The following is a 19561-nucleotide window of genomic DNA, read 5'->3' on the forward strand; positions in this document are numbered from 1 at the left end:
TCATAGAAAGTCTGTAACATATCTTTAGTCTAACATGTTTTAACAGTTAATGTCCTAGGTATAATGCAATCATTAACAATAATCATATGCATAAACTTTTGAGGGCAATAATACATAAATGAAGTGTTATTGATGGATAATACGCAAAAAAAATAAATACAATATAGGCATGAGGAAGGTTAAAACAAAATAAGATAACACATAAATGAAGGATTAAACTAGTGATAATCATAAATATTGTTGCATAAGAAGGAAAAAAATGTGACATATCAAGTTAAAAAAAATAGTGGAATGTCATTTGAAATTGCCATCAAATAGAAATAATAAAAGATAAAATTAGCAGTATAATAAAGAAAAAATAATAACTTTGTGGTGAAGGAAAAAAAAACACGACAAAACATATAACAAAAGAAGTATGATAAAAACAACAATATATATTGTATTGAAACTAATAAGAATAAAAAACAACAATCTAACACAATGAATTTGCAACTTGTAGGCAATCAATGATAGACATGAAAGACATTTCACATTGCAAATGGCCATTTCAATTTAATATCTTACTTATAAAATTATGGTGATAATTGTTCAATCCTTTAATGCTAATATTATCAATTCAAACTAGCAATGTGAATTCTAACATATTTTTTATATTTTATGCTTTAATAAGATTTATTTCAAGCTTTGGCTATTGTTAACTACTATATACTAATTAGTCATTATTGTCATCTACCAATAACCTCACTTACCACTATCCAGTTTTACTTGAATCGTTCTTTTTTATTTATTTTATAAATAGTTACTTATCCTGGTCCACTTCAAGTTTTCTCATAATTTTAAGAGATTTATCTTAATTGATGTTTATTTATTATTAATTAAATAAGAATTATGATTTGAATAAGTGAAGTATGAAGTGATAAACAAATACTGGGGTTTGGTAAATAAATTTAAAGGTAAACATTATTATTAAAAAGAAAAACAAATGATATATTTTTCATGCCTAATACAAACAATGTAGTTAAAATCTACCTAGCTATGACATCTTTATGTAGGCAAAACCTATATAGGGTTAAAGAAAGATTCAAAAATTGATCATCCATCATGATAGTGATATATACAAAGCTTCCTCTCGATATGATGAAATATATTATTTCTAGATTGCTCCTAGAACTTCTAAATTGATTCATGTATGGTTAGAGTAATGGCCTTTACTTCTTCACTAGCTCGAGCTTCCCTTATTTCCTCATCAATCTCCAACTCAATTGTGATAATCTTAATAAAGATATATAACCATATCAGTATCAATCTTATAATTTTTTAAAAATCATTGTTGTATTCTATTAGTGGTGGCAGAGACAATTCATATTGAAAATAACAATTGATTTCATTAAACAGAAACTTTTGAATTCAGGGTTGTTTAAGATTTACATAAATTATCTAAAAACCTAAACACATAATTGAAAGATAATGTAATGAAAAGTAAAGAATCCTAAAAACATTATATAATGTATGTAGTCATTAATATAACATAATCGATTTTATTTTACATATAGTTTTAAATGGAGGATTTTGGAGGAAAATTGGATTACCTAATTTGTAATCCCTCATCTACTGAAATTTATTTAATGATCTGGGTTTTTTTTTTATGAACCTCAAAAATTACAGTGCATAATTTTTGTTCCTACAATAAAACAAAATGCAAAACTTTAACTTAACAAAAAAAAGGTGATGATTTTCACAGGATAAGTAATTACATAACATTTAACATGCAAATATTGCCAATAAGCAAAATAAATGTTAGGCTTAACTTATCAATATCTATTAACGTTAATCACAATGTTTTGTCAACACAACATGGAAAAGGATGAAAACAAAACAAACATGATTAAAGGATATTAGTAATCCTAAAAGATGATAAGGGTTATTTGTGTCAGTTGCTTACTTGTTTTTTGAGTGCAGACTTTATGAAGAGAATAAAATGAGGTGTGACCTTATATTATCAATACCACAAACATAAGAGAAGCAAAACAAAAAGGTAGGAAGGATTATAAGTGAGTGAAGGAAACACGTAGAAAGAGGAGGCTAATTGGGAAGATGATGAGGTTATTTTGATTAGTGAATAAAACAGTGGTTATTTTCTTTTTTCTATCAAAACTTCTTGATGAAAACAAATGAATTAAAACTAAGATTGTAATTCAACAAAAGCAAGTTGCACTTGTTTTTTATGAACTTGTGGTTGGACCACCATTTTCAATGGATCCTGCATTTAAACACTATGGTTTAAATATTAACCAAATACTTTAAATTTATGATTTGTTCTAAACATAGAAACCGTTATAGAAATAAACACCCTTAAATTTTTTTATATTAGAAAAAAATTGCTCTTATGCCACACCAGCTATCACCTTATTTAAGTAATATAGAAGTTAAGAAATCTTAAGAAAAAGCAAAGAAAAAATAGCTATTTAGGGTAAGGATGCGAACATGCAAAAGTATCGCAACACAAAAGACATTATGAGAAATCAAAAAAATAAAATAAAATAACAACAAACCTTATATTAGTGCCCATATATATAGTTTCTTTGATTAAGTACCAAATAATCAATTTTATTAATTAGATTCCTAGTTCGTACGTCATATTTCATACATCATTTTGCTCATGACAATTACTTGTTTTTTAATTGACCAAGTTTCAGCTAATAAAATACTTAATTGTAATTTTTTTAGTTCAAGAAAAGCTTGGGTAAGATTTTACTAGTGTCGCTTATGATTTAACATTAAATATATTGAAAAGAAGATTTGTTGTGAGAGATAAGTTGTGAATTATTTTTCAATATTGATATTAGTTATTAAAAACATGTTTGAAATTGTGATAAAAGTTGTATTTTAAAGTATTTTTAGTTTAGAAATATATCAAAATAATATATATTTTTTTTTTAAATAAAAAATATTTTTAAAAACAAGTGAATATTTCACGTATAAAAAATAGAAAAACTAGGATTAATTTGAAAGCACACGTTTAACAATTGCGTTTTATAACTCCTCCAAATATTTTAATACAGGGATTTGATTGGGAAAACTTCAGAGATGGGTGATCTAATTAATAAAATCAGCAGTTGGGGGACTCAATTGATAAACTATATATACGTGCATGAGGTTTCCCAAAAAAACACAAAAATATTTTTCGTCTGTTTATTTGTATTTTATACATAATTTATACTCTAACCAATTAACTAAACAATTAACTAAACAAGTAGTTTTTCCATGTTAGATCTTGTTTGTTTTTGTATTTTAAAAGTATTTTTAAAAAAATTAATTTTTTTTATTTTAAATTAATATTTTTTAGTATATTTAGTTCATTTTAATATTTTAATATGGTGATATTAAAAATAATTTTTTTTAAATAAAAATATTATTATTTTAATATATTTTTAAATAAAAAATATTTTTAAAAACAAGTGAATATTTCACGTATAAAAAATAGAAAAACTAGGATTAATTTGAAAGCACACGTTTAACAATTGCGTTTTATAACTCCTCCAAATATTTTAATACAGGGATTTGATTGGGAAAACTTCAGAGATGGGTGATCTAATTAATAAAATCAGCAGTTGGGGGACTCAATTGATAAACTATATATACGTGCATGAGGTTTCCCAAAAAAACACAAAAATATTTTTCGTCTGTTTATTTGTATTTTATACATAGTACGTATAACAAAATACAAAAAAAAAAGAAGAAAGAAAGGTGAAAGGGATCAAATCTGAAACCCTAACGCGGAAGGAGGAGAAGAAGAAGCCTTCTAATGTGAAGAAGATACTTTCCTCACAATTTTATCACAGCCATTAGAGTCGTCTCCTTCTCCATCTCCTTCAAGTTCCTGTGAACATGCAGGCGGTTAATTTCATATAAGAGAAAAAAAACCGACAATGGCGTCGAAAGGCCCGAGGTCTAAGCTTGATCACGAGACCAGAGCTCGGCGTCAAAAGGTTTGTAGTTAGTAACTCTTTTTATTTTATTTGTTTTCTGAGTGAATGTGTGAAGGTTTTTTTAATGGACTTTGAAGAGCTAATTTCTACATTTTCTAGTCATAATTTTGAAAAATAAGTAATCTTACTTAATTTCTATGCAAAATTTAGAAGTTTTGGGTTTATTGATGAATGGGTTTGTAGGCACTGGAAGCTCCGAGGGAGCCGCGTCGCCCTAAGGCTCACTGGGATCACGTCTTGGAGGAAATGGTTTGGTTATCGAAGGTAACTCATTAAGTAGTTGATTGATGCATGCTTGAAAGTATTAAGTTCAGGTTTTCTCTTCTAATTAAACTGTTACTTACAGGACTTTGAGTCGGAGAGGAAATGGAAATTGGCACAAGCGAAGAAAGTGGCTTTAAGAGCCAGTAAGGGCATGTTGGATCAGGCCACCAGAGGAGAGAAGAAACTGAAGGTTCTGGTTTCTTGTTTCTTTATGATTTTTGTGTTTTTCGGGGTCTATGAGAAGAATGGGCTGAATTGATTTCATTGGTACCAGGAAGAGGAGCAGCGGCTGCGAAAAGTTGCTCTTAATATTTCAAAGGATGTAAAGAAATTCTGGGTTAAAATAGAAAAGCTGGTAAATTTATCTATAATGATTTGATTCTTCATCAACTTTTTTTTTTCCTCTTTGAAACTATATGCGACTGTTTCTCCAGGTACTTTACAAGCATCAGATGGAGCTTGATGAGAAGAAGAAAAAGGCACTTGATAAGCAGCTTGAGTTTCTTCTAGGACAAACTGAGAGGTGGTGTTTCTTTTTCCTTATTCTTGTTTCTAACATTGACTTGGAACTTTGCCCTGTTAATTATGTTTTGTGAATTGGCAATTGAATATGCATTTCGTGTTGCCAGGTACTCTACAATGTTAGCAGAAAATCTAGTGGACAAACCATCAGAGCAATATGCTGCACAAGATAAACCGAGAATTGCATACAATAAAGGAGATGATGCTAATATACCTGAGCAAGTCAATGATGGTAAGCAGAGTCACTTAGTCTGATTATTAGTTTCTTACTTAGGTAAGAGGCAGATTTCCTTACCAAATGTTTGGCACAATTGTTTAGAGCCTCAGTTGGACAGTACAGACAATGACGATGAGTATGATGTGCAATCTGAAGATGAAGTGGTGAGTTGCCTTTCATGTCTCTGTCATCTTATGTAAAGTATTTTTCCCTTACTCTTTTTTTAACTCAAGATGTAGTTATAATTCAAAAACTCGTGTTTGCGATCAAATTAGGGCTGGCTGTACTATCTGTCACTTGATCTGCTCATTTAGAGGCTGTTTGTTTTCGTGCTTAAAACTGCTTTTGAGTGCATTTGGCTTGAAAAAGCATTAAATTGATGTTTTTTTTAATGCTTTCCAATGGTTTTGATGTGCTGATTTCAAAAATGAAAAACAAATCTGATTTTTTTTAATGCTTTCCAATGGTTTTGATGTGCTAATTTTTTATATTGATGCATTTTCAAGCGAAAGCTTTTGAAAAGCACCTTGCACCACAATACCAAACACACTAGGGTGTGGCTTGTAGGATTCTACTACTAGGAACCTGCTGAAATGGCATAAACTTATCTGTTGTTTATATATCATGCTTGAATGGTGAGATTCTGTTTTGGGTATACCCTTGTGTTTACTATTGTTTTCTCAGGTACCTTATGTGAAGCCTTAAGCTGTATTTGATACTGCCCCTTTTGTTAGCTAAAAAATTTGTGGAACTGTGATGGTGATTCCTTTTGTTTGTCCTGCATTTTGAATTGGCATACAATTACTAACGATCTCGCTTACTAATATTTGTTCTAGGAAGATGATGAGCATACTATTGAGGAAGATGAGGCTCTTATAACTGCAGAGGAAAGACAAGAAGAATTGGAAGCTCTGCACAACGAAAAAGATATTCCACTCGAGGAGCTATGTAACCGTTATACTGTAGAGAAAGGTAGAAAGCTGTTCTCATGATTTTTCTTTTTAATTTTGGAGATACCATTTTTCCTACACCTTTTATTCGATTTGCTGTGTTATGCGTGCTGTCTATGGTTATAACCACTTAAATAGTGTTGTGTATGAGTTGATGCAAACCGCTTTGTTAAAGGCTCTCTATCCCTGTCTACACGCACATGTATTTATCTAGATGACCTTGTTCACTGTGTTTCTTCTCTGCTATATCATTCAATTGGTTATTTCCCCAACTGTTTTTTCAGGTAGCAGAGAAAGTAGTGAAAATGGAGCTAAGCCATCTGCAAATGGGGAAGACCATTGTGAGAGTAAGCTGCTGTGGATGAATCATGTCTCTAGCAAGCAATTTGATTGTCTGATATTATTGTCTGGTTATATAATTTGCAGGGAAAGGAAACAATATGTCTGCTGCTAGTGACATGGAGATAAGCTGCTCACCTGTTAATGCTAGTCGTCGTTGTGTAAGTTGTATGTGTTTGTAGTTGCCATTGCTGAATTACTAAATTCAGCTAAAACGGTTCAACATAATGTCTATTATCTAATAATAGGGTAAAAATAATGGTGCCTTGCCCATTCCAGACAATGACTTATTGGAAATCAGGACCAATGAAACCAGAAATCAGTTAAGTATTTCTGATGATCCAGCCAAAGAACGTGTGCCATATGATTTCAGTGATGAACAGGCAAGATACTATACACACATGCACACACCAGTCTGAACTCTCTGCCTTCATATTCTATTTTGTCCCTTCTAGGCTACCTATGTCTAATTATTAGAGATTTAATTATCAGGTGTAAAGAAATATATACATATATAAACAATCCGTTTCTGTAGATTTGAATTTTCCATATAGTTTTTATTTTTGTCAATTTGGTGATTATTTGGGAAAATGAATCAACTGTCAAGCAACTAGAACAGAATTTGACCTGGATCTCATTCTGAAAATCATCACTTGCATCTCTGCTTCAGAAGCAAATATTTGATGATCAAAGCTTGATTGTGGTAAAACTACTTCAGAAAATTAGTGGGGAACATGGAGAATGGACGAAGAAGGTTGTAGGTGATAGAATAAATTAATTGGTTGAGACTGATTTTCGTTTTTGTAGCATTCATGACAGTCATTACTATTATCAAACCAATTGCAACTTTTTTTTATGATGTGGATTCAAAAAAATGCTGTTATATTGCTGTATAATGGTAATGGGACCCTAAGATGCTCGTAAAGATCCGTGTGATGGCTGATATTTAATGGTGAATCCATTTGAGGGACCAGAGTAATGAAAATAGAGTTGATGCCTCTCACAACAATTTTGACTGCAAAGAACTGCTACTTGATTTCTTTCTTTCAGTTTTTCTTTTTTCCTTTTCTTGAATAATAATGCAGATTCTGTCTTATATACACATGGATGGTTTTCAAACATTTTCCCCCTCAATGCTATCTGCCAGGAATCTCATCTATTTCTTCTCCCTATGGAATTACGGGTTTCTGTTTTGATCGAGTGAGACTAACTATTACTAGAAATATCTCAAGAGAAAAAAAGATAAACTAGAAATGGTTTAGATTTGAGGTGAAACACTTCTCTGCTGCTACAAAGTTCATCTGCTCTGATCTTCAAAAAGGAAGGCTAGTGTAAGGGGGGACGTGGTCTCATTTCCACAGTTGCCTCAAGAGAACATTTTGTTATTTCAGAAAAGGGGAAACAAATAAGGAAGGAAATCAATTAATATTAATCAAAGTTTATTTACATACATGCTACTACTGTTTTTCTGAACCAAATTTAATTCCTACATATTCCAGGCATGAGCTCATCTATGAAAATTTTAATGTTTTTCTACTGCTGTGTGAAGCTTTAACCAAGTCCTGTTTCTTGAATTGCACTTGCTTATCTATGCAAAGCATGGTCAGCTAATGAAAAAATAAAAAACACTTTTTGACCCTGAGTTGTGTCCAAAATCTATGCACTCCTATTACTTTGATGCTGCCATTAGTTCACCACCTTTTTTTTTTTTTCCTTTAAAATTTTATTGCCGGTGTTATAATAAATGGTTTCATTGATTTATATTTGATATTTATACTCACTTGTATCTTCTGTGATGTAGGAAGATGGTGATTTCAATCTTGCTGCACAAGAAGAAAAGGTACGTGTTAGCTATGATTTAGTCTTTCATGTGGTTATGATTCTGTTCTTACCTTCTTTCCTGGTCTTATAGTTTTTCCCCTACAACCTGAGCATAAATTTTTATTTTTATTTTCAATAATGAATTTATTTTCCCAAATGCAAATTCAATAGAATCCATTTGTAAATTTTACATGGGATGAAGTTTTTTTCAGTACCTTTCCTGCTATATATTGGTTGAAACTTGACATAATGATTTTAATCAGTGTGTTGTTATGGCAGACGTTGATATGGCTTTTGCGTTTCTCTTCTTGTTGGAAGTCTTACTGTTTCTAGGATGATATAAGAAGTCTGTGATGCATTCTGTTGAATGGAGGCTACTAGGTTAACCTTCCGGCTTCCATAGAGCTGTATCTGCTTCCATGCATAAGGCTAAACCCATAAGTTCACCCTTGTGTTATCCTAGATTTGTTGACTGAGCTTCTATGTAAATAACTTGGTTAGTCGAACCCTAAATTCTCCAATTTTGATCAATGAAGAAGAATTAATCCAAATTGATATGTATGGTAGTATTTTTTGTCATGGCATGTACCCCCCCTTCTAATGTTTTGCATGTCACTAATATGAAACTTCAGAGGGTGCATTAATTGCTTGTTTCTAGTTAATGGTAAAAATCATGAATAATAGAAGTTTGAAATACAAACAATCAAAGGCATAGAACATACCGTATGCTTTTCTGAAAACCAGATGAAAAAGACAAACAAAATCAAAGGGATCCAGATAAGCGCTTGAACAAATAAAAAAACAAAGACAAACAGTAAAAGAATTATATATATATATATATAGAAACAATTGCACTTTTACATCTCCATTGAACCCATCACAGTTTTTCATCTCTGTTGAAATGCGTTGCTGCAAGTAGTGCAGGGGTGTTGCCGGGGAAAACAGTGTTGGAGTACATTGTAGGTGGAGGTTGCATTGTTGGTGGCATGACTGGTAGTGGCTATAGATCTTGCTTAAAGAGATAGCAGATTTGTTGTTTTTGGTATGGATTGAAAGCAAGAGAAAAGAACCAGATTTTGTTAGAAAAAAAGGCTCTTTTGTGTCCAGTACCAAAACCATCAAGTTATTCAATGACAAAGGACCTTTTTAGAGTACTTTTCACTGGTTTTTTGGTTAAAAAAATGGTTTTGGTATGGAATAATGAAATAGATTTTGTTGGATCAGTCTGAATAGTAAAGAGGTTGGAGATTGGGATTCTATCCCACGAGAGGAGGAAGAAGTTGGACTTTGGGGACATTGCATGATTTTTCAATTTTAGTTTGCAGATCTGCAGTTGTGCAAATCACTAGGAGATTAAGCTTTTCCCATGTGTCAAGTTGAATAAAGAAATGCAGCCTCAGCCAGATAAATCAATTTGCACCACCGCTGATGGATCAGAATGTGCTACTCCGCGACCAGCAAGTATTTCCAAATTGAATAAAATTCTTACATAAATACTAAACTTAGAAGAAAAAAAAGGGATTAAATTTAGAGAAGAATATGAGCCATTGGATCATAATCTTAATGTCGGACCCAAAAAGTGGGCCCAGTAATCCACTGGCTCGTGTATTCTTGAAGTTTTTTATTTATATTCAGCTTTACTCTAATAGAGAATAAACAAGAATAGTATAGATATTGGAATTTTTCTTCTTATTAAGAACTTAAAATCCTTTTTCTTTATTAAAAACCGTTGTGTATATATTCTGTTTCTTCTTTTCAGAATATACTAACACTCAGACAAACAGACTTTAATAATTTGGCTCGTCTTAAGGTTTGATTGACCTATTGATTGAATTTAAGGTTTGATTGGCCATTTTATTTATGTAGGGGCTTATTGAAATTGATGATTTTAAGTTTTGATGGAAAATGATGCATGTCATAGGGGCTTAATTGACGCTAGATTTTATCGATTGAAATTGATGAATTTAAAGTTTGATTGACCAGATTATTTATATAGGGGCTTAATTGATGAATTTTGGATAAAGCAAGGACATACTTGTGAATTTATTGCAAGGGGTTACTATGAAATATTGTGACTATCTGATTGTGTACTTCATCTTTATTACAATCCTAAATCATTCAATGAACTGAGTGTCTATTATTAGGTCCTCTTTCTTATATGTATTTAGATGTAATTATTAGGTCCTCCTTCTCTCACTATGTTTTGAACAGAATTGTTTTAATATGATCAAATGAAGTTCAGATAGTACAATTTATGTGTATGCTCATTTGCCATGTTACAGATTTCAAAGGCTGAATTTTTTACTATGATTTGTCACTGGCTTCAATGTTCAGGATGACGAGACAACCTTGTTGGAGGAGGAAGAGCTGGCAAAAGCAGATTCAAGGAATCCCATAGATGAGGTAAAGAACTAGTTGGATGTATCATATTTCTTTGTGTTCCATAACCTGTGTTTTGGTGAAGAAATCCATGGTTTTTCAACAAAATTTTATTATAAGTCCTGATTGTCTTTGCTAGTTTAATTGTTTTATTTTTAATCACTCTGCCTGAGATAGCTGCTAATTCACAGATCTCATTGCTGCAAAAGGAGAGTGAAATCCCTTTGGAACAATTGCTTGCAAGGTATACCAAGGTGGGTTAAGGAATTGCTTCTGCACAGACCTTTTTCTCATATTGTATGTTGATTTATTTATATTATCCATGCCTTCTTATAGGAGCCTAACAATGAAGTTTCAGAGGATGAATCTGAATGTGCATCTTTATTATCAGACAATGTGTCAAATTCCCCAGGCCATGAAGATGAACTGAAGCAGCTGGATAACTCAATGGATGGAATTTTTGAACGTGGAAACCATCCTCTTGTAGAAGAACTAGAAAAGGGAAATGAAAAAATTTCTGAAGATGGAAGTGAGAGTGAGAATGGGATTGCTGATGCTGCTGCTGCTGCAAGATCTGCACAACCAACAGGCAATACATTCTCAACAACTAAAGTGCGCACGAAGTTCCCTTTTCTTCTTAAGTATCCTCTTCGTGAATATCAACATATAGGCCTTGATTGGCTTGTTACAATGTATGAGAAAAGATTAAATGGGATTCTAGCTGATGAAATGGGGCTTGGAAAGACGATCATGACTATTGCTTTGCTTGCACACCTAGCATGTGAAAAGGGAATATGGGGTCCTCATCTGATTGTGGTTCCGACAAGTGTCATGCTTAACTGGGAAACAGAGTTTCTTAAATGGTGTCCTGCCTTCAAGATTTTAACATATTTTGGCAGTGCAAAAGAGCGTAAATGCAAGAGGCAAGGTTGGCTGAAACCAAATTTCTTCCATGTATGCATAACAACTTACAGACTGGTTATACAGGATTCAAAAGTCTTCAAGAGGAAGAAATGGAAGTATTTGATTTTGGATGAAGCTCATCTGATTAAAAATTGGAAGTCCCAGAGATGGCAAACTCTTTTAAATTTCAATTCAAAAAGACGCATCTTATTAACTGGCACACCTCTGCAGAATGATCTCATGGAACTCTGGTCACTAATGCATTTCTTGATGCCCCACATCTTTCAATCTCACCAGGAATTTAAGGACTGGTTCAGCAATCCAATAACTGGGATGGTGGAGGGACAAGAAAGAGTGAACAAAGAAGTTGTTGATCGTTTGCACAATGTTCTCCGTCCGTTTATCCTCCGTCGATTGAAAAGGGATGTGGAGAAGCAACTCCCCATGAAACTTGAGCATGTCATTTATTGTAGACTTTCAAGGAGGCAGCGTAACTTGTACGAGGATTTCATTGCTAGCTCAGAGACACAAGCTACTCTTGCCACTGCCAACTTTTTTGGGATGATCAGCATTATAATGCAACTTCGTAAAGTTTGTAATCATCCCGACTTATTTGAGGGTCGTCCAATTATTAGTTCTTTTGATATGGCTGGTATGGACATCCAATTGAGTAGTTCTGTTTGTTCAATGTTTTCACCTGGCCCATTTTCATCTGTAGATCTTTGTGCTCTGGGGCTTGTATTTACACATCTTGATTTTAACATGGTTTCTTGGGAGAGCGATGAAGTAAAGGCTATTGCAACTCCTTCAAGATTAATTGAAGAGCGTGCCAATTTGGCTAACATAGAAGATGTTGGGCCTGGGTCTAAACATTTGAAGAGGTTGCCTGGAACAAATATTTTTGAAGAGACTAGAAAGTCATTATTGGAGGGGAGATTAAGAGAGATGAAGCAACGGGCAGCATCTATTGCATGGTGGAATTCCTTGAGGTGTCGGAAAAAACCCATATACTCAACAACCCTACGAGAACTTCTCACAGTGAAGCATCCTATCTATGATATCCATCGCCAAAAAGTTGAGGGACTCTCCTCCTTATGCTCCTCTAAGCTTGGTGATGTTGTTCTTTCACCAATTGAACGATTCCAGAAGATGACTGATCTTGGAGGGTCGTCCAATTATTAGTTCTTTTGACATGGCTGGTATAGACATGCAATTAAGTAGTTCTGTTTGTTCAGTGCTTTCACCTGGGCCATTTTCATCTGTAGATCTTTGTGCTTTGGGGCTTATATTTACTCATCTTGATTTTAGCATGGCCTCTTGGGAGTATGATGAAGTAAAGTCCATTGCAACTCCATCAAGATTAATTAAAGAGCGTTCCAACCTGGATAGCATAGAAGTTGGACCGGGATCTAAACATTTGAAGAAGTTGCCTGGAACAAATATTTTTGAAGAGATTAGTAAGTCATTATTGGAGGAGAGATTAAGAGAAGTGAAGCAACGGGCAGCATCTATTGCATGGTGGAATTCCTTGAGGTGTCAGAAAAAACCCATATACTCAACAACCCTACAAGAACTTCTCGCAGTGAAGCATCCCATCTATGATGTCCATCGCCATAAAACTGAGCGACTCTCCTACTTGTACTTCTCTAAGCTGGGTGATGTTATTCTCTCACCAATTGAACGGTTCCAGAAGATGATTGATCTCGTGGAATCATTTATGTTTGCAATTCCAGCAGCACGTTCCCCTGCACCTATCTTCTGGTGCAGTCAGACCAGAACTCCTGTGTTTCTGCATTCAACTTATGAGGAGAAATGCTCTGAAATGTTGTTGCCTCTTCTTTCACCTATTAGACCTGCAATTGTTCGGAGACAACTTTATTTCCCAGACAGGCGTCTAATACAGTTTGACTGTGGTAAATTGCAGGAGCTTGCAATTTTGCTAAGGAAGTTGAAGTCAGAAGGACACCGGGTATTAATATTCACACAGATGACTAAGATGCTTGATATTTTGGAGGTTTTCATGAATTTGTATGGCTACACTTACATGCGTTTAGATGGATCCACTCAACCAGAAGAGAGACAAACATTAATGCAGCGTTTCAACACAAATCCCAAAATCTTTATCTTCATTTTATCAACCCGTAGTGGAGGTGTTGGCATCAATCTTGTTGGGGCAGATACTGTAATATTCTATGATAGTGACTGGAATCCTGCGATGGATCAACAAGCCCAAGATCGCTGCCATCGGATAGGACAGACACGTGAAGTACATATCTACAGGTTAATCAGTGAGAGCACCATTGAAGAAAACATCTTAAAGAAAGCCAATCAGAAGCGTGCTCTTGATGATCTAGTTATACAGAGTGGAGGATACAACACAGAATTTTTCAAGAAGCTTGATCCTATGGAATTGTTTTCTGGGCATAAAACACTTCAGATTAAGAACATGCAGAGGGAGAAAAACAATAACAATGGAAATGAGGTTTCTTTGTCTAATGCAGACGTGGAGGCTGCTCTGAAATATGCTGAAGATGAAGCAGATTACATGGCATTGAAGAAAGTCGAACAGGAAGAGGCTGTAGACAACCAAGAGTTTACTGAAGATGCCATTGGGAGATTGGAAGATGATGAATTTGTGAATGATGATGATATGAAGGCTGATGAGCCTACAGACCATGAGATGACAACTTGTTGCAAAGAGGGTGAGGTGAATTTAGATGAAAATGATTGCATTGAAGAGAGAGCTGTAGCTTTTACTGGGAACAAAGATGATGTTGATATGTTGGCTGATGTCAAGCAGATGGCGGCGGCGGCAGCTGCTGCTGGACAAGCTATCTCATCCTTTGAAAATCAGCTACGTCCAATAGACAGATACGCAGTCCGTTTTCTTGAACTGTGGGATCCAATTATAGACAAAGCAGCCTTGGAATCCCAAGTTAGGTTTCAGGAGACAGAATGGGAGCTTGATCGTATTGAGAAGTACAAGGATGAAATGGAAGCTGAGATTGATGATGATGAAGAGCCATTGGTGTATGAAAGTAAGCAGTGTGTGTGTGTGCGGGCGCGCGTGCATTTGGTTCTAGTTTTTGGTAAATGAATCAAAATCTACAAATCAGTAACCTATAATAGTACTCTCTAAGAGAATTGTAAGGTCTTTGTATCATTAGTCTGAATGGTGGTACGATAGAAAGATTGAACTCATGCTTTTCTCGATATATTCATTTCTAATTTTCTTGATGAAATCATTTATATAACTTGTAATTTTGGTTTCAAAACTTTTCTTCAGTTGAAGTTTATAAAGAATGACTACATGGCATGTCATATCCAGTTCCCACTGCCGTGGGCATCCATTGATCATAAAACAGAAGAACCATATTCAAGAAACCTTTTCAATATGTATAGGGGTTATATTATATAGATGCAATCATTTGAATTTTTTAGGATAAACAATTTTATCACAATCATTAGCTGAGGTGGTGATTTTTCTTGTTATATCAGGATGGGATGCTGATTTTGCAACCGAGGCATACCGACAACAAGTTGAGGCACTAACTCAACATCAGGTTAGTGAATTTTGTTAATGCTGCCAATTGTCTTTTCTTTAAATGTCTCTTAAAACTTTTTTTTTTATTGTGTTTTTATAGTTGATGGAAGAAAAGGAAGCTGAAGCTGAAGCTGAAGCTAATGAGAAGGAAAGTGCAGATGGACATTTAGATGCTATGGTGTAAGACAATTCTGAACCTATTGTGAAATCATTCTGCTGGCTATTTAACTTTATTTATTAAAAAAATGAAATTAGGATGTAGGTCAGCAATTAGGTAATTGGCTTTGTTTGGCCTTTTAATTTTTATTTTTTTTTATGGCTGAGGGGTGTTCTTTTATTTATTATTTACTATTTTTTTGGCAGCATGTAACTTTTGGAAGTGAATGTCGTAGTATCTTTAAAATTTCACACAAGCAGTTCATATTTACCATGCAGTGCGCTATTAGTGTGGGAGACACTAATAGCGTTATTAGTATATGAGAGGCACAAATCACACCATTGAGGTCTCCTGGGCTCAAACTACTGCATTTATTATATTAACTGTAAAAGATGTTAATGCTGCAAAATGTTGAACAGAATGGACACTTTGGTGTAGATTGAGTTTTTTGTTGATTTATGGTTCCACTGAAACATCCCTTAAAATGGTTACTTATATTACTGTCGTTAATAAATATGGATAAAGTTGGCAATTGCTTTCTAATTGAGCTATTTAACTGTCTTGGGAGCGAAACTAAATAGTGCATGAGGGAGGGGTGAGACAGAGAAAAAGGAAGGCTTGTGCCACATCCTTGTTGTATGGATAGGTTTTTTGTCATTAAAAATGCAACAGGCGCTGTTCTCACACATTTCATGAATCTTCTTGACATGCTTGCTGCCATGTAATCTGGTGGCAAACCTGGGAAAAAATCATTCTGCTTTATTGTCTTATTGTCTCTAAAGGTGGCTATTTCTTAGGCACACCTGAGTGGCACTCTTTTTTATTGTTATATCAAATGCTCAGTCACTACTCTGTTTCATTTTAGCAGGTGTAAAGTGCCGCGTAATCCTAAATCAAAGTCTAAGAAGAAACCAAAGAAAGCCAAATTCAAATCCCTCAAGAAAGAATCTCTAACTTCTGAATTGAAACACATGAAAGTGGAGGCATCAATAGAAACTTTGTCTGCGGATGATGATGATGAAGATGATGATGATGATGATGTGATATATCCCGATGATGGTACATATTCAGATGCTATGTCTCCTTATTCAAGTGTGCAGAGAAAACGTAAGAAAGCAGAATTAGCAATTGATATAGACAAAAAGAGGTCAAGGAAGAATAGCAAGAAATTCAAAAAAGCTCCTGAAACGTGCCCTTTTGATGTAGATTCAGATCTGTCTGGAAAGCAGCATGGCAGGTCTATGGAATTAAAACCATATGATGTGGTTTCTGATCTTGAGCAGAAACCAGCTGGCAGGAGCAAGGTGGGAGGCAAAATCTCCATCAGTACCATGCCAGTGAAACGGGTGTTGATGATAAAGCCAGAGAAGTTAAAGAAAGGGAATGTTTGGTCGAGAGATTGTGTTCCTCCACCTGATTCATGGTTGCCACAAGAGGATGCAATATTATGCGCTGTTGTACATGAATATGGCCCTCACTGGAGCTTGGTCAGTGAAACTCTCTATGGGATGGCTGCTGGTGGGTTTTATCGGGGAAGATATCGCCATCCAGTTCATTGTTGTGAGAGATTTAGAGAACTCATCCATAGATATGTTTTATCTTCTCCAGAATATCCTATCAATAATGAAAAGATGAGCAATATGGTCTCCGGGAAGGCCCTTCTCAAAGTAACTGAGGTAAGTCTGATTTCATTTGCATTCCATATATTGGAGAAAATAGGGAGAGAAGATGCTGAGAATATGAAATGACACTCCCGAAACATTCATTTATTTATTAAGTCTAGCTAATCGAAACTGGATGCTTATTTACACCCTTGAACTCTGATCCAGGCACTGTCCTGAAGATATTAACCAACTGGTCAGCAACTCTAACAATTGATTGATAACAGTTGGTGGTACTAGGACTTGATATCTTTCAGGTGTTCCATTTTGTTTTCTTTATTTGTATTGATCTTTGGCCATAAATAAATTGCTTTAATTAGCTGCTAATTAATAATATTCATGGTTTTGGGATTTCTGGTATACCATCGCTTAGGATGCAACTCATGGAAGTTTCAGTGATTAATACCAGGAAACTTTATCAGCCTGCTTGCCATCATCTCCAAAACTGCAGGTTCACATGCATATACTTCTCAGAATAATCTGAAGTATCTGGTTAATCATTTTGAAATTACCACTCTGTAAAAATGCCTGCTGCACTTTTTACACTTTCAGTGGACAATTGATTTTAATGAATGATTAGAAATATAACAAGATTGCTGGAGAGCACAAATTTGGTAATTCTTTAATGAAATACATAAGACAATAATGCTCGTGCTGAACAATTTTTGTTGCATCAGGATAACATACGGATGTTATTAAATGTTGCTGCTGAGCAGCCAGACCATGAGTTACTTCTCCAGAAGCACTTCACAGCACTGCTTTCTGCTGTGTGGAGGGTGAACTCTCGTGCTGAACGTCAACAGAACTTGTCATCATCTCGAAATGCTCTTTATAATCATGGAAGGGTTTTCAATTCTTCTGTCAATCAGTTACCTTCGAATTCCTCAAAGGAATCTGCAAAAAGAATGAAATTCACTAATTTGGGACATAGTAGCAAGTTGCTTGCTGCTGCACTCCATGACACCAGCAGTAGAAGGCCAGATGATAAAGTTTCCTATTCCAACTTGAGCGAAGTTGCTCCTGCCATTGTTGAGCAGTTGGAAATAACATTGGAATTCCAAAAAGAGGAAGATGATTCTTTGATTCAATTCCCACCTGTAATAAGTTTGTCAATACCTGGCTCAGGACCATTGACATCAGTAAATAAGGATAGAGCAGAGGCTCAACATCTCAGAGCATCCACAAGTATAGCTGAAAATCGATTCAGGTATGATTTCTCGCAATCAAGAAGATGACATTGATCCGCTTGTTTGGTATTAGTAGTCTCTTGTTAATTCCTATTTGAGGATGGTGAAGATTACAGCTTTAGCAGCATAGTATTGTTGACCGAGAGTTTAAGGTTTTACTCCTATAATGCCTTCCAGTTTGTTAATTTCCTTGTATGAGAACTGGGTTGTCTGACTGAATTGTGCTACCTATGTTTTCTTCCCTGCCAGAATCTATAGTGCTTGATGGATCTCTTGATTTAATGCTTCTTACCAATTTCTTAATGCACCTTCTCGAAAAAATCCCAGGGATTATTATGAAGCTATTATTAAAATCCAGAAATTGATATGTGGTACAGATGCTATTGATCATTCTATTCAGGTGCTAACAAATTGAATACTGCGATTGCTGTGTAAAACATGTACAGTTAATTGATTGTTTAAGTTGTTGACTAAGTCCTTTTGTCCCAGGGATGCAGCAAGAGCTTGTGTTGAAGGGGATTTGGGTTGGGTTTCATCTACCGCACCAGCAAATGATTTCAAGCTGCGGCTGGCTTCAAAGACACAGTCCTTGGGAAAGCACAAGCTCGCCGTCTCCGAGTCAACCAAGCCTCCTAGGTCAAAGATGAAGAAAACTTTGATAGAGCACAGTGAGGGACACCTTTTTGCTGAGCCAGTATCCCAGCCACTGCCTGTACTGTCATCTATGGATCCCAATTTAAGGTTTGACCTGCCACCAACAGCCATTCAGGATGGCAAGGATGAATATTCCATCTCGTGCATTGAGGAGGAGCTTTCAGCGGAAATGGGGACCTTGGATGCTGTCCCACACGACTATGTTCTTGGTTTGACATCGGGTCTCGATGATTTTTCATCGTTGCCTGAATTTACTGACATCGGATAAGGTCAAACCACAAAACAGAACATCTTTTTTCTGGCTTTGGCTCCCACGACAAACATGTACTGGTTGGAGGAGTGAGTGCCTTGCAGCTGGGCAACCAATAACCGAGCTCTTGTGGTGCATGGTGGTGTGGTCGGGCGACATGATTGAATCACCTGCCCATTTAGAGGACACCAATCAAGGACATGGTTGTCTCACATGGCGGTGGGAGCTCGTCTGTAAGGAGAATCTGAAGTGGCTTTGCATGAAGGATCCCCAGGGTAGTGAAATTACAAATGTAACATCATTTTTTGAATTCGATTCTTATCGGGGGGATGTGCCAATTTTGTTGGGGTCATTCGATTTATCAATTTATGGCATGCTTCCGCATAGAAAGGAACTAGGCTAGGGCGAAAGATATGAATGAAAAATTAAAGGTTGAGCATCTCTCTCTAAACCCTAACGACCTGCAATCTATTCCCGTACAAATACCACATCAGTGGCATAGCTGATTTTCAAGCTAGGTATGGTGTGTGGAATGGTTCTGAGAATCCAGGACCATGGCATTTCAAGCATATGAATTAGTATTTCCTATAATCAAAGGATTTTAGTTGTTGGATCGTGACCTGGTTTTAGGGTTCGTGTTGCTGATCGGGTCGCATCCACAGTCCAGTGACATGCAGATAACAGAATAATTTGTTTCCAATTATAATCACACTTTCTTTAATCT

The 19561-nt window shown here is 35.2% G+C and overlaps 1 protein-coding gene across 2 annotated transcripts; it reads left to right on the forward strand.

Annotated features, from left to right (window-relative positions):
* The first annotated feature begins 3721 nt into the window (after positions 1–3721).
* On the forward strand, positions 3722–19280 carry LOC105111341 (protein PHOTOPERIOD-INDEPENDENT EARLY FLOWERING 1-like). 2 transcript variants are annotated; one of them, XM_011006662.1, is made up of 21 exons: positions 3722–3989; positions 4173–4253; positions 4336–4443; positions 4528–4608; positions 4688–4776; positions 4883–5007; positions 5095–5156; positions 5829–5964; positions 6227–6289; positions 6369–6442; positions 6530–6664; positions 8083–8121; positions 10437–10505; positions 10673–10735; positions 10818–12542; positions 13087–14422; positions 14883–14947; positions 15029–15108; positions 15954–16761; positions 17424–17953; positions 18423–19280. In XM_011006662.1, exons 1-21 carry the CDS (start codon positions 3930–3932, stop codon positions 18853–18855), a joined length of 6162 nt encoding a protein of 2053 aa, XP_011004964.1. In that variant the 5' UTR covers positions 3722–3929; the 3' UTR covers positions 18856–19280. The 2 variants fall into 2 exon arrangements, with proteins under 2 accessions (XP_011004964.1, XP_011004966.1); XM_011006664.1 differs by having other exon boundaries at positions 10818–12029; positions 12577–14422; positions 15951–16761.
* Positions 19281–19561: the final 281 nt, after the last annotated feature.

The sequence above is a fragment of the Populus euphratica genome, unplaced genomic scaffold, assembly GCF_000495115.2.
Source record: "Populus euphratica unplaced genomic scaffold, PopEup_1.0 scaffold533.1, whole genome shotgun sequence".
Lineage (NCBI taxonomy): Eukaryota > Viridiplantae > Streptophyta > Magnoliopsida > Malpighiales > Salicaceae > Populus > Populus euphratica.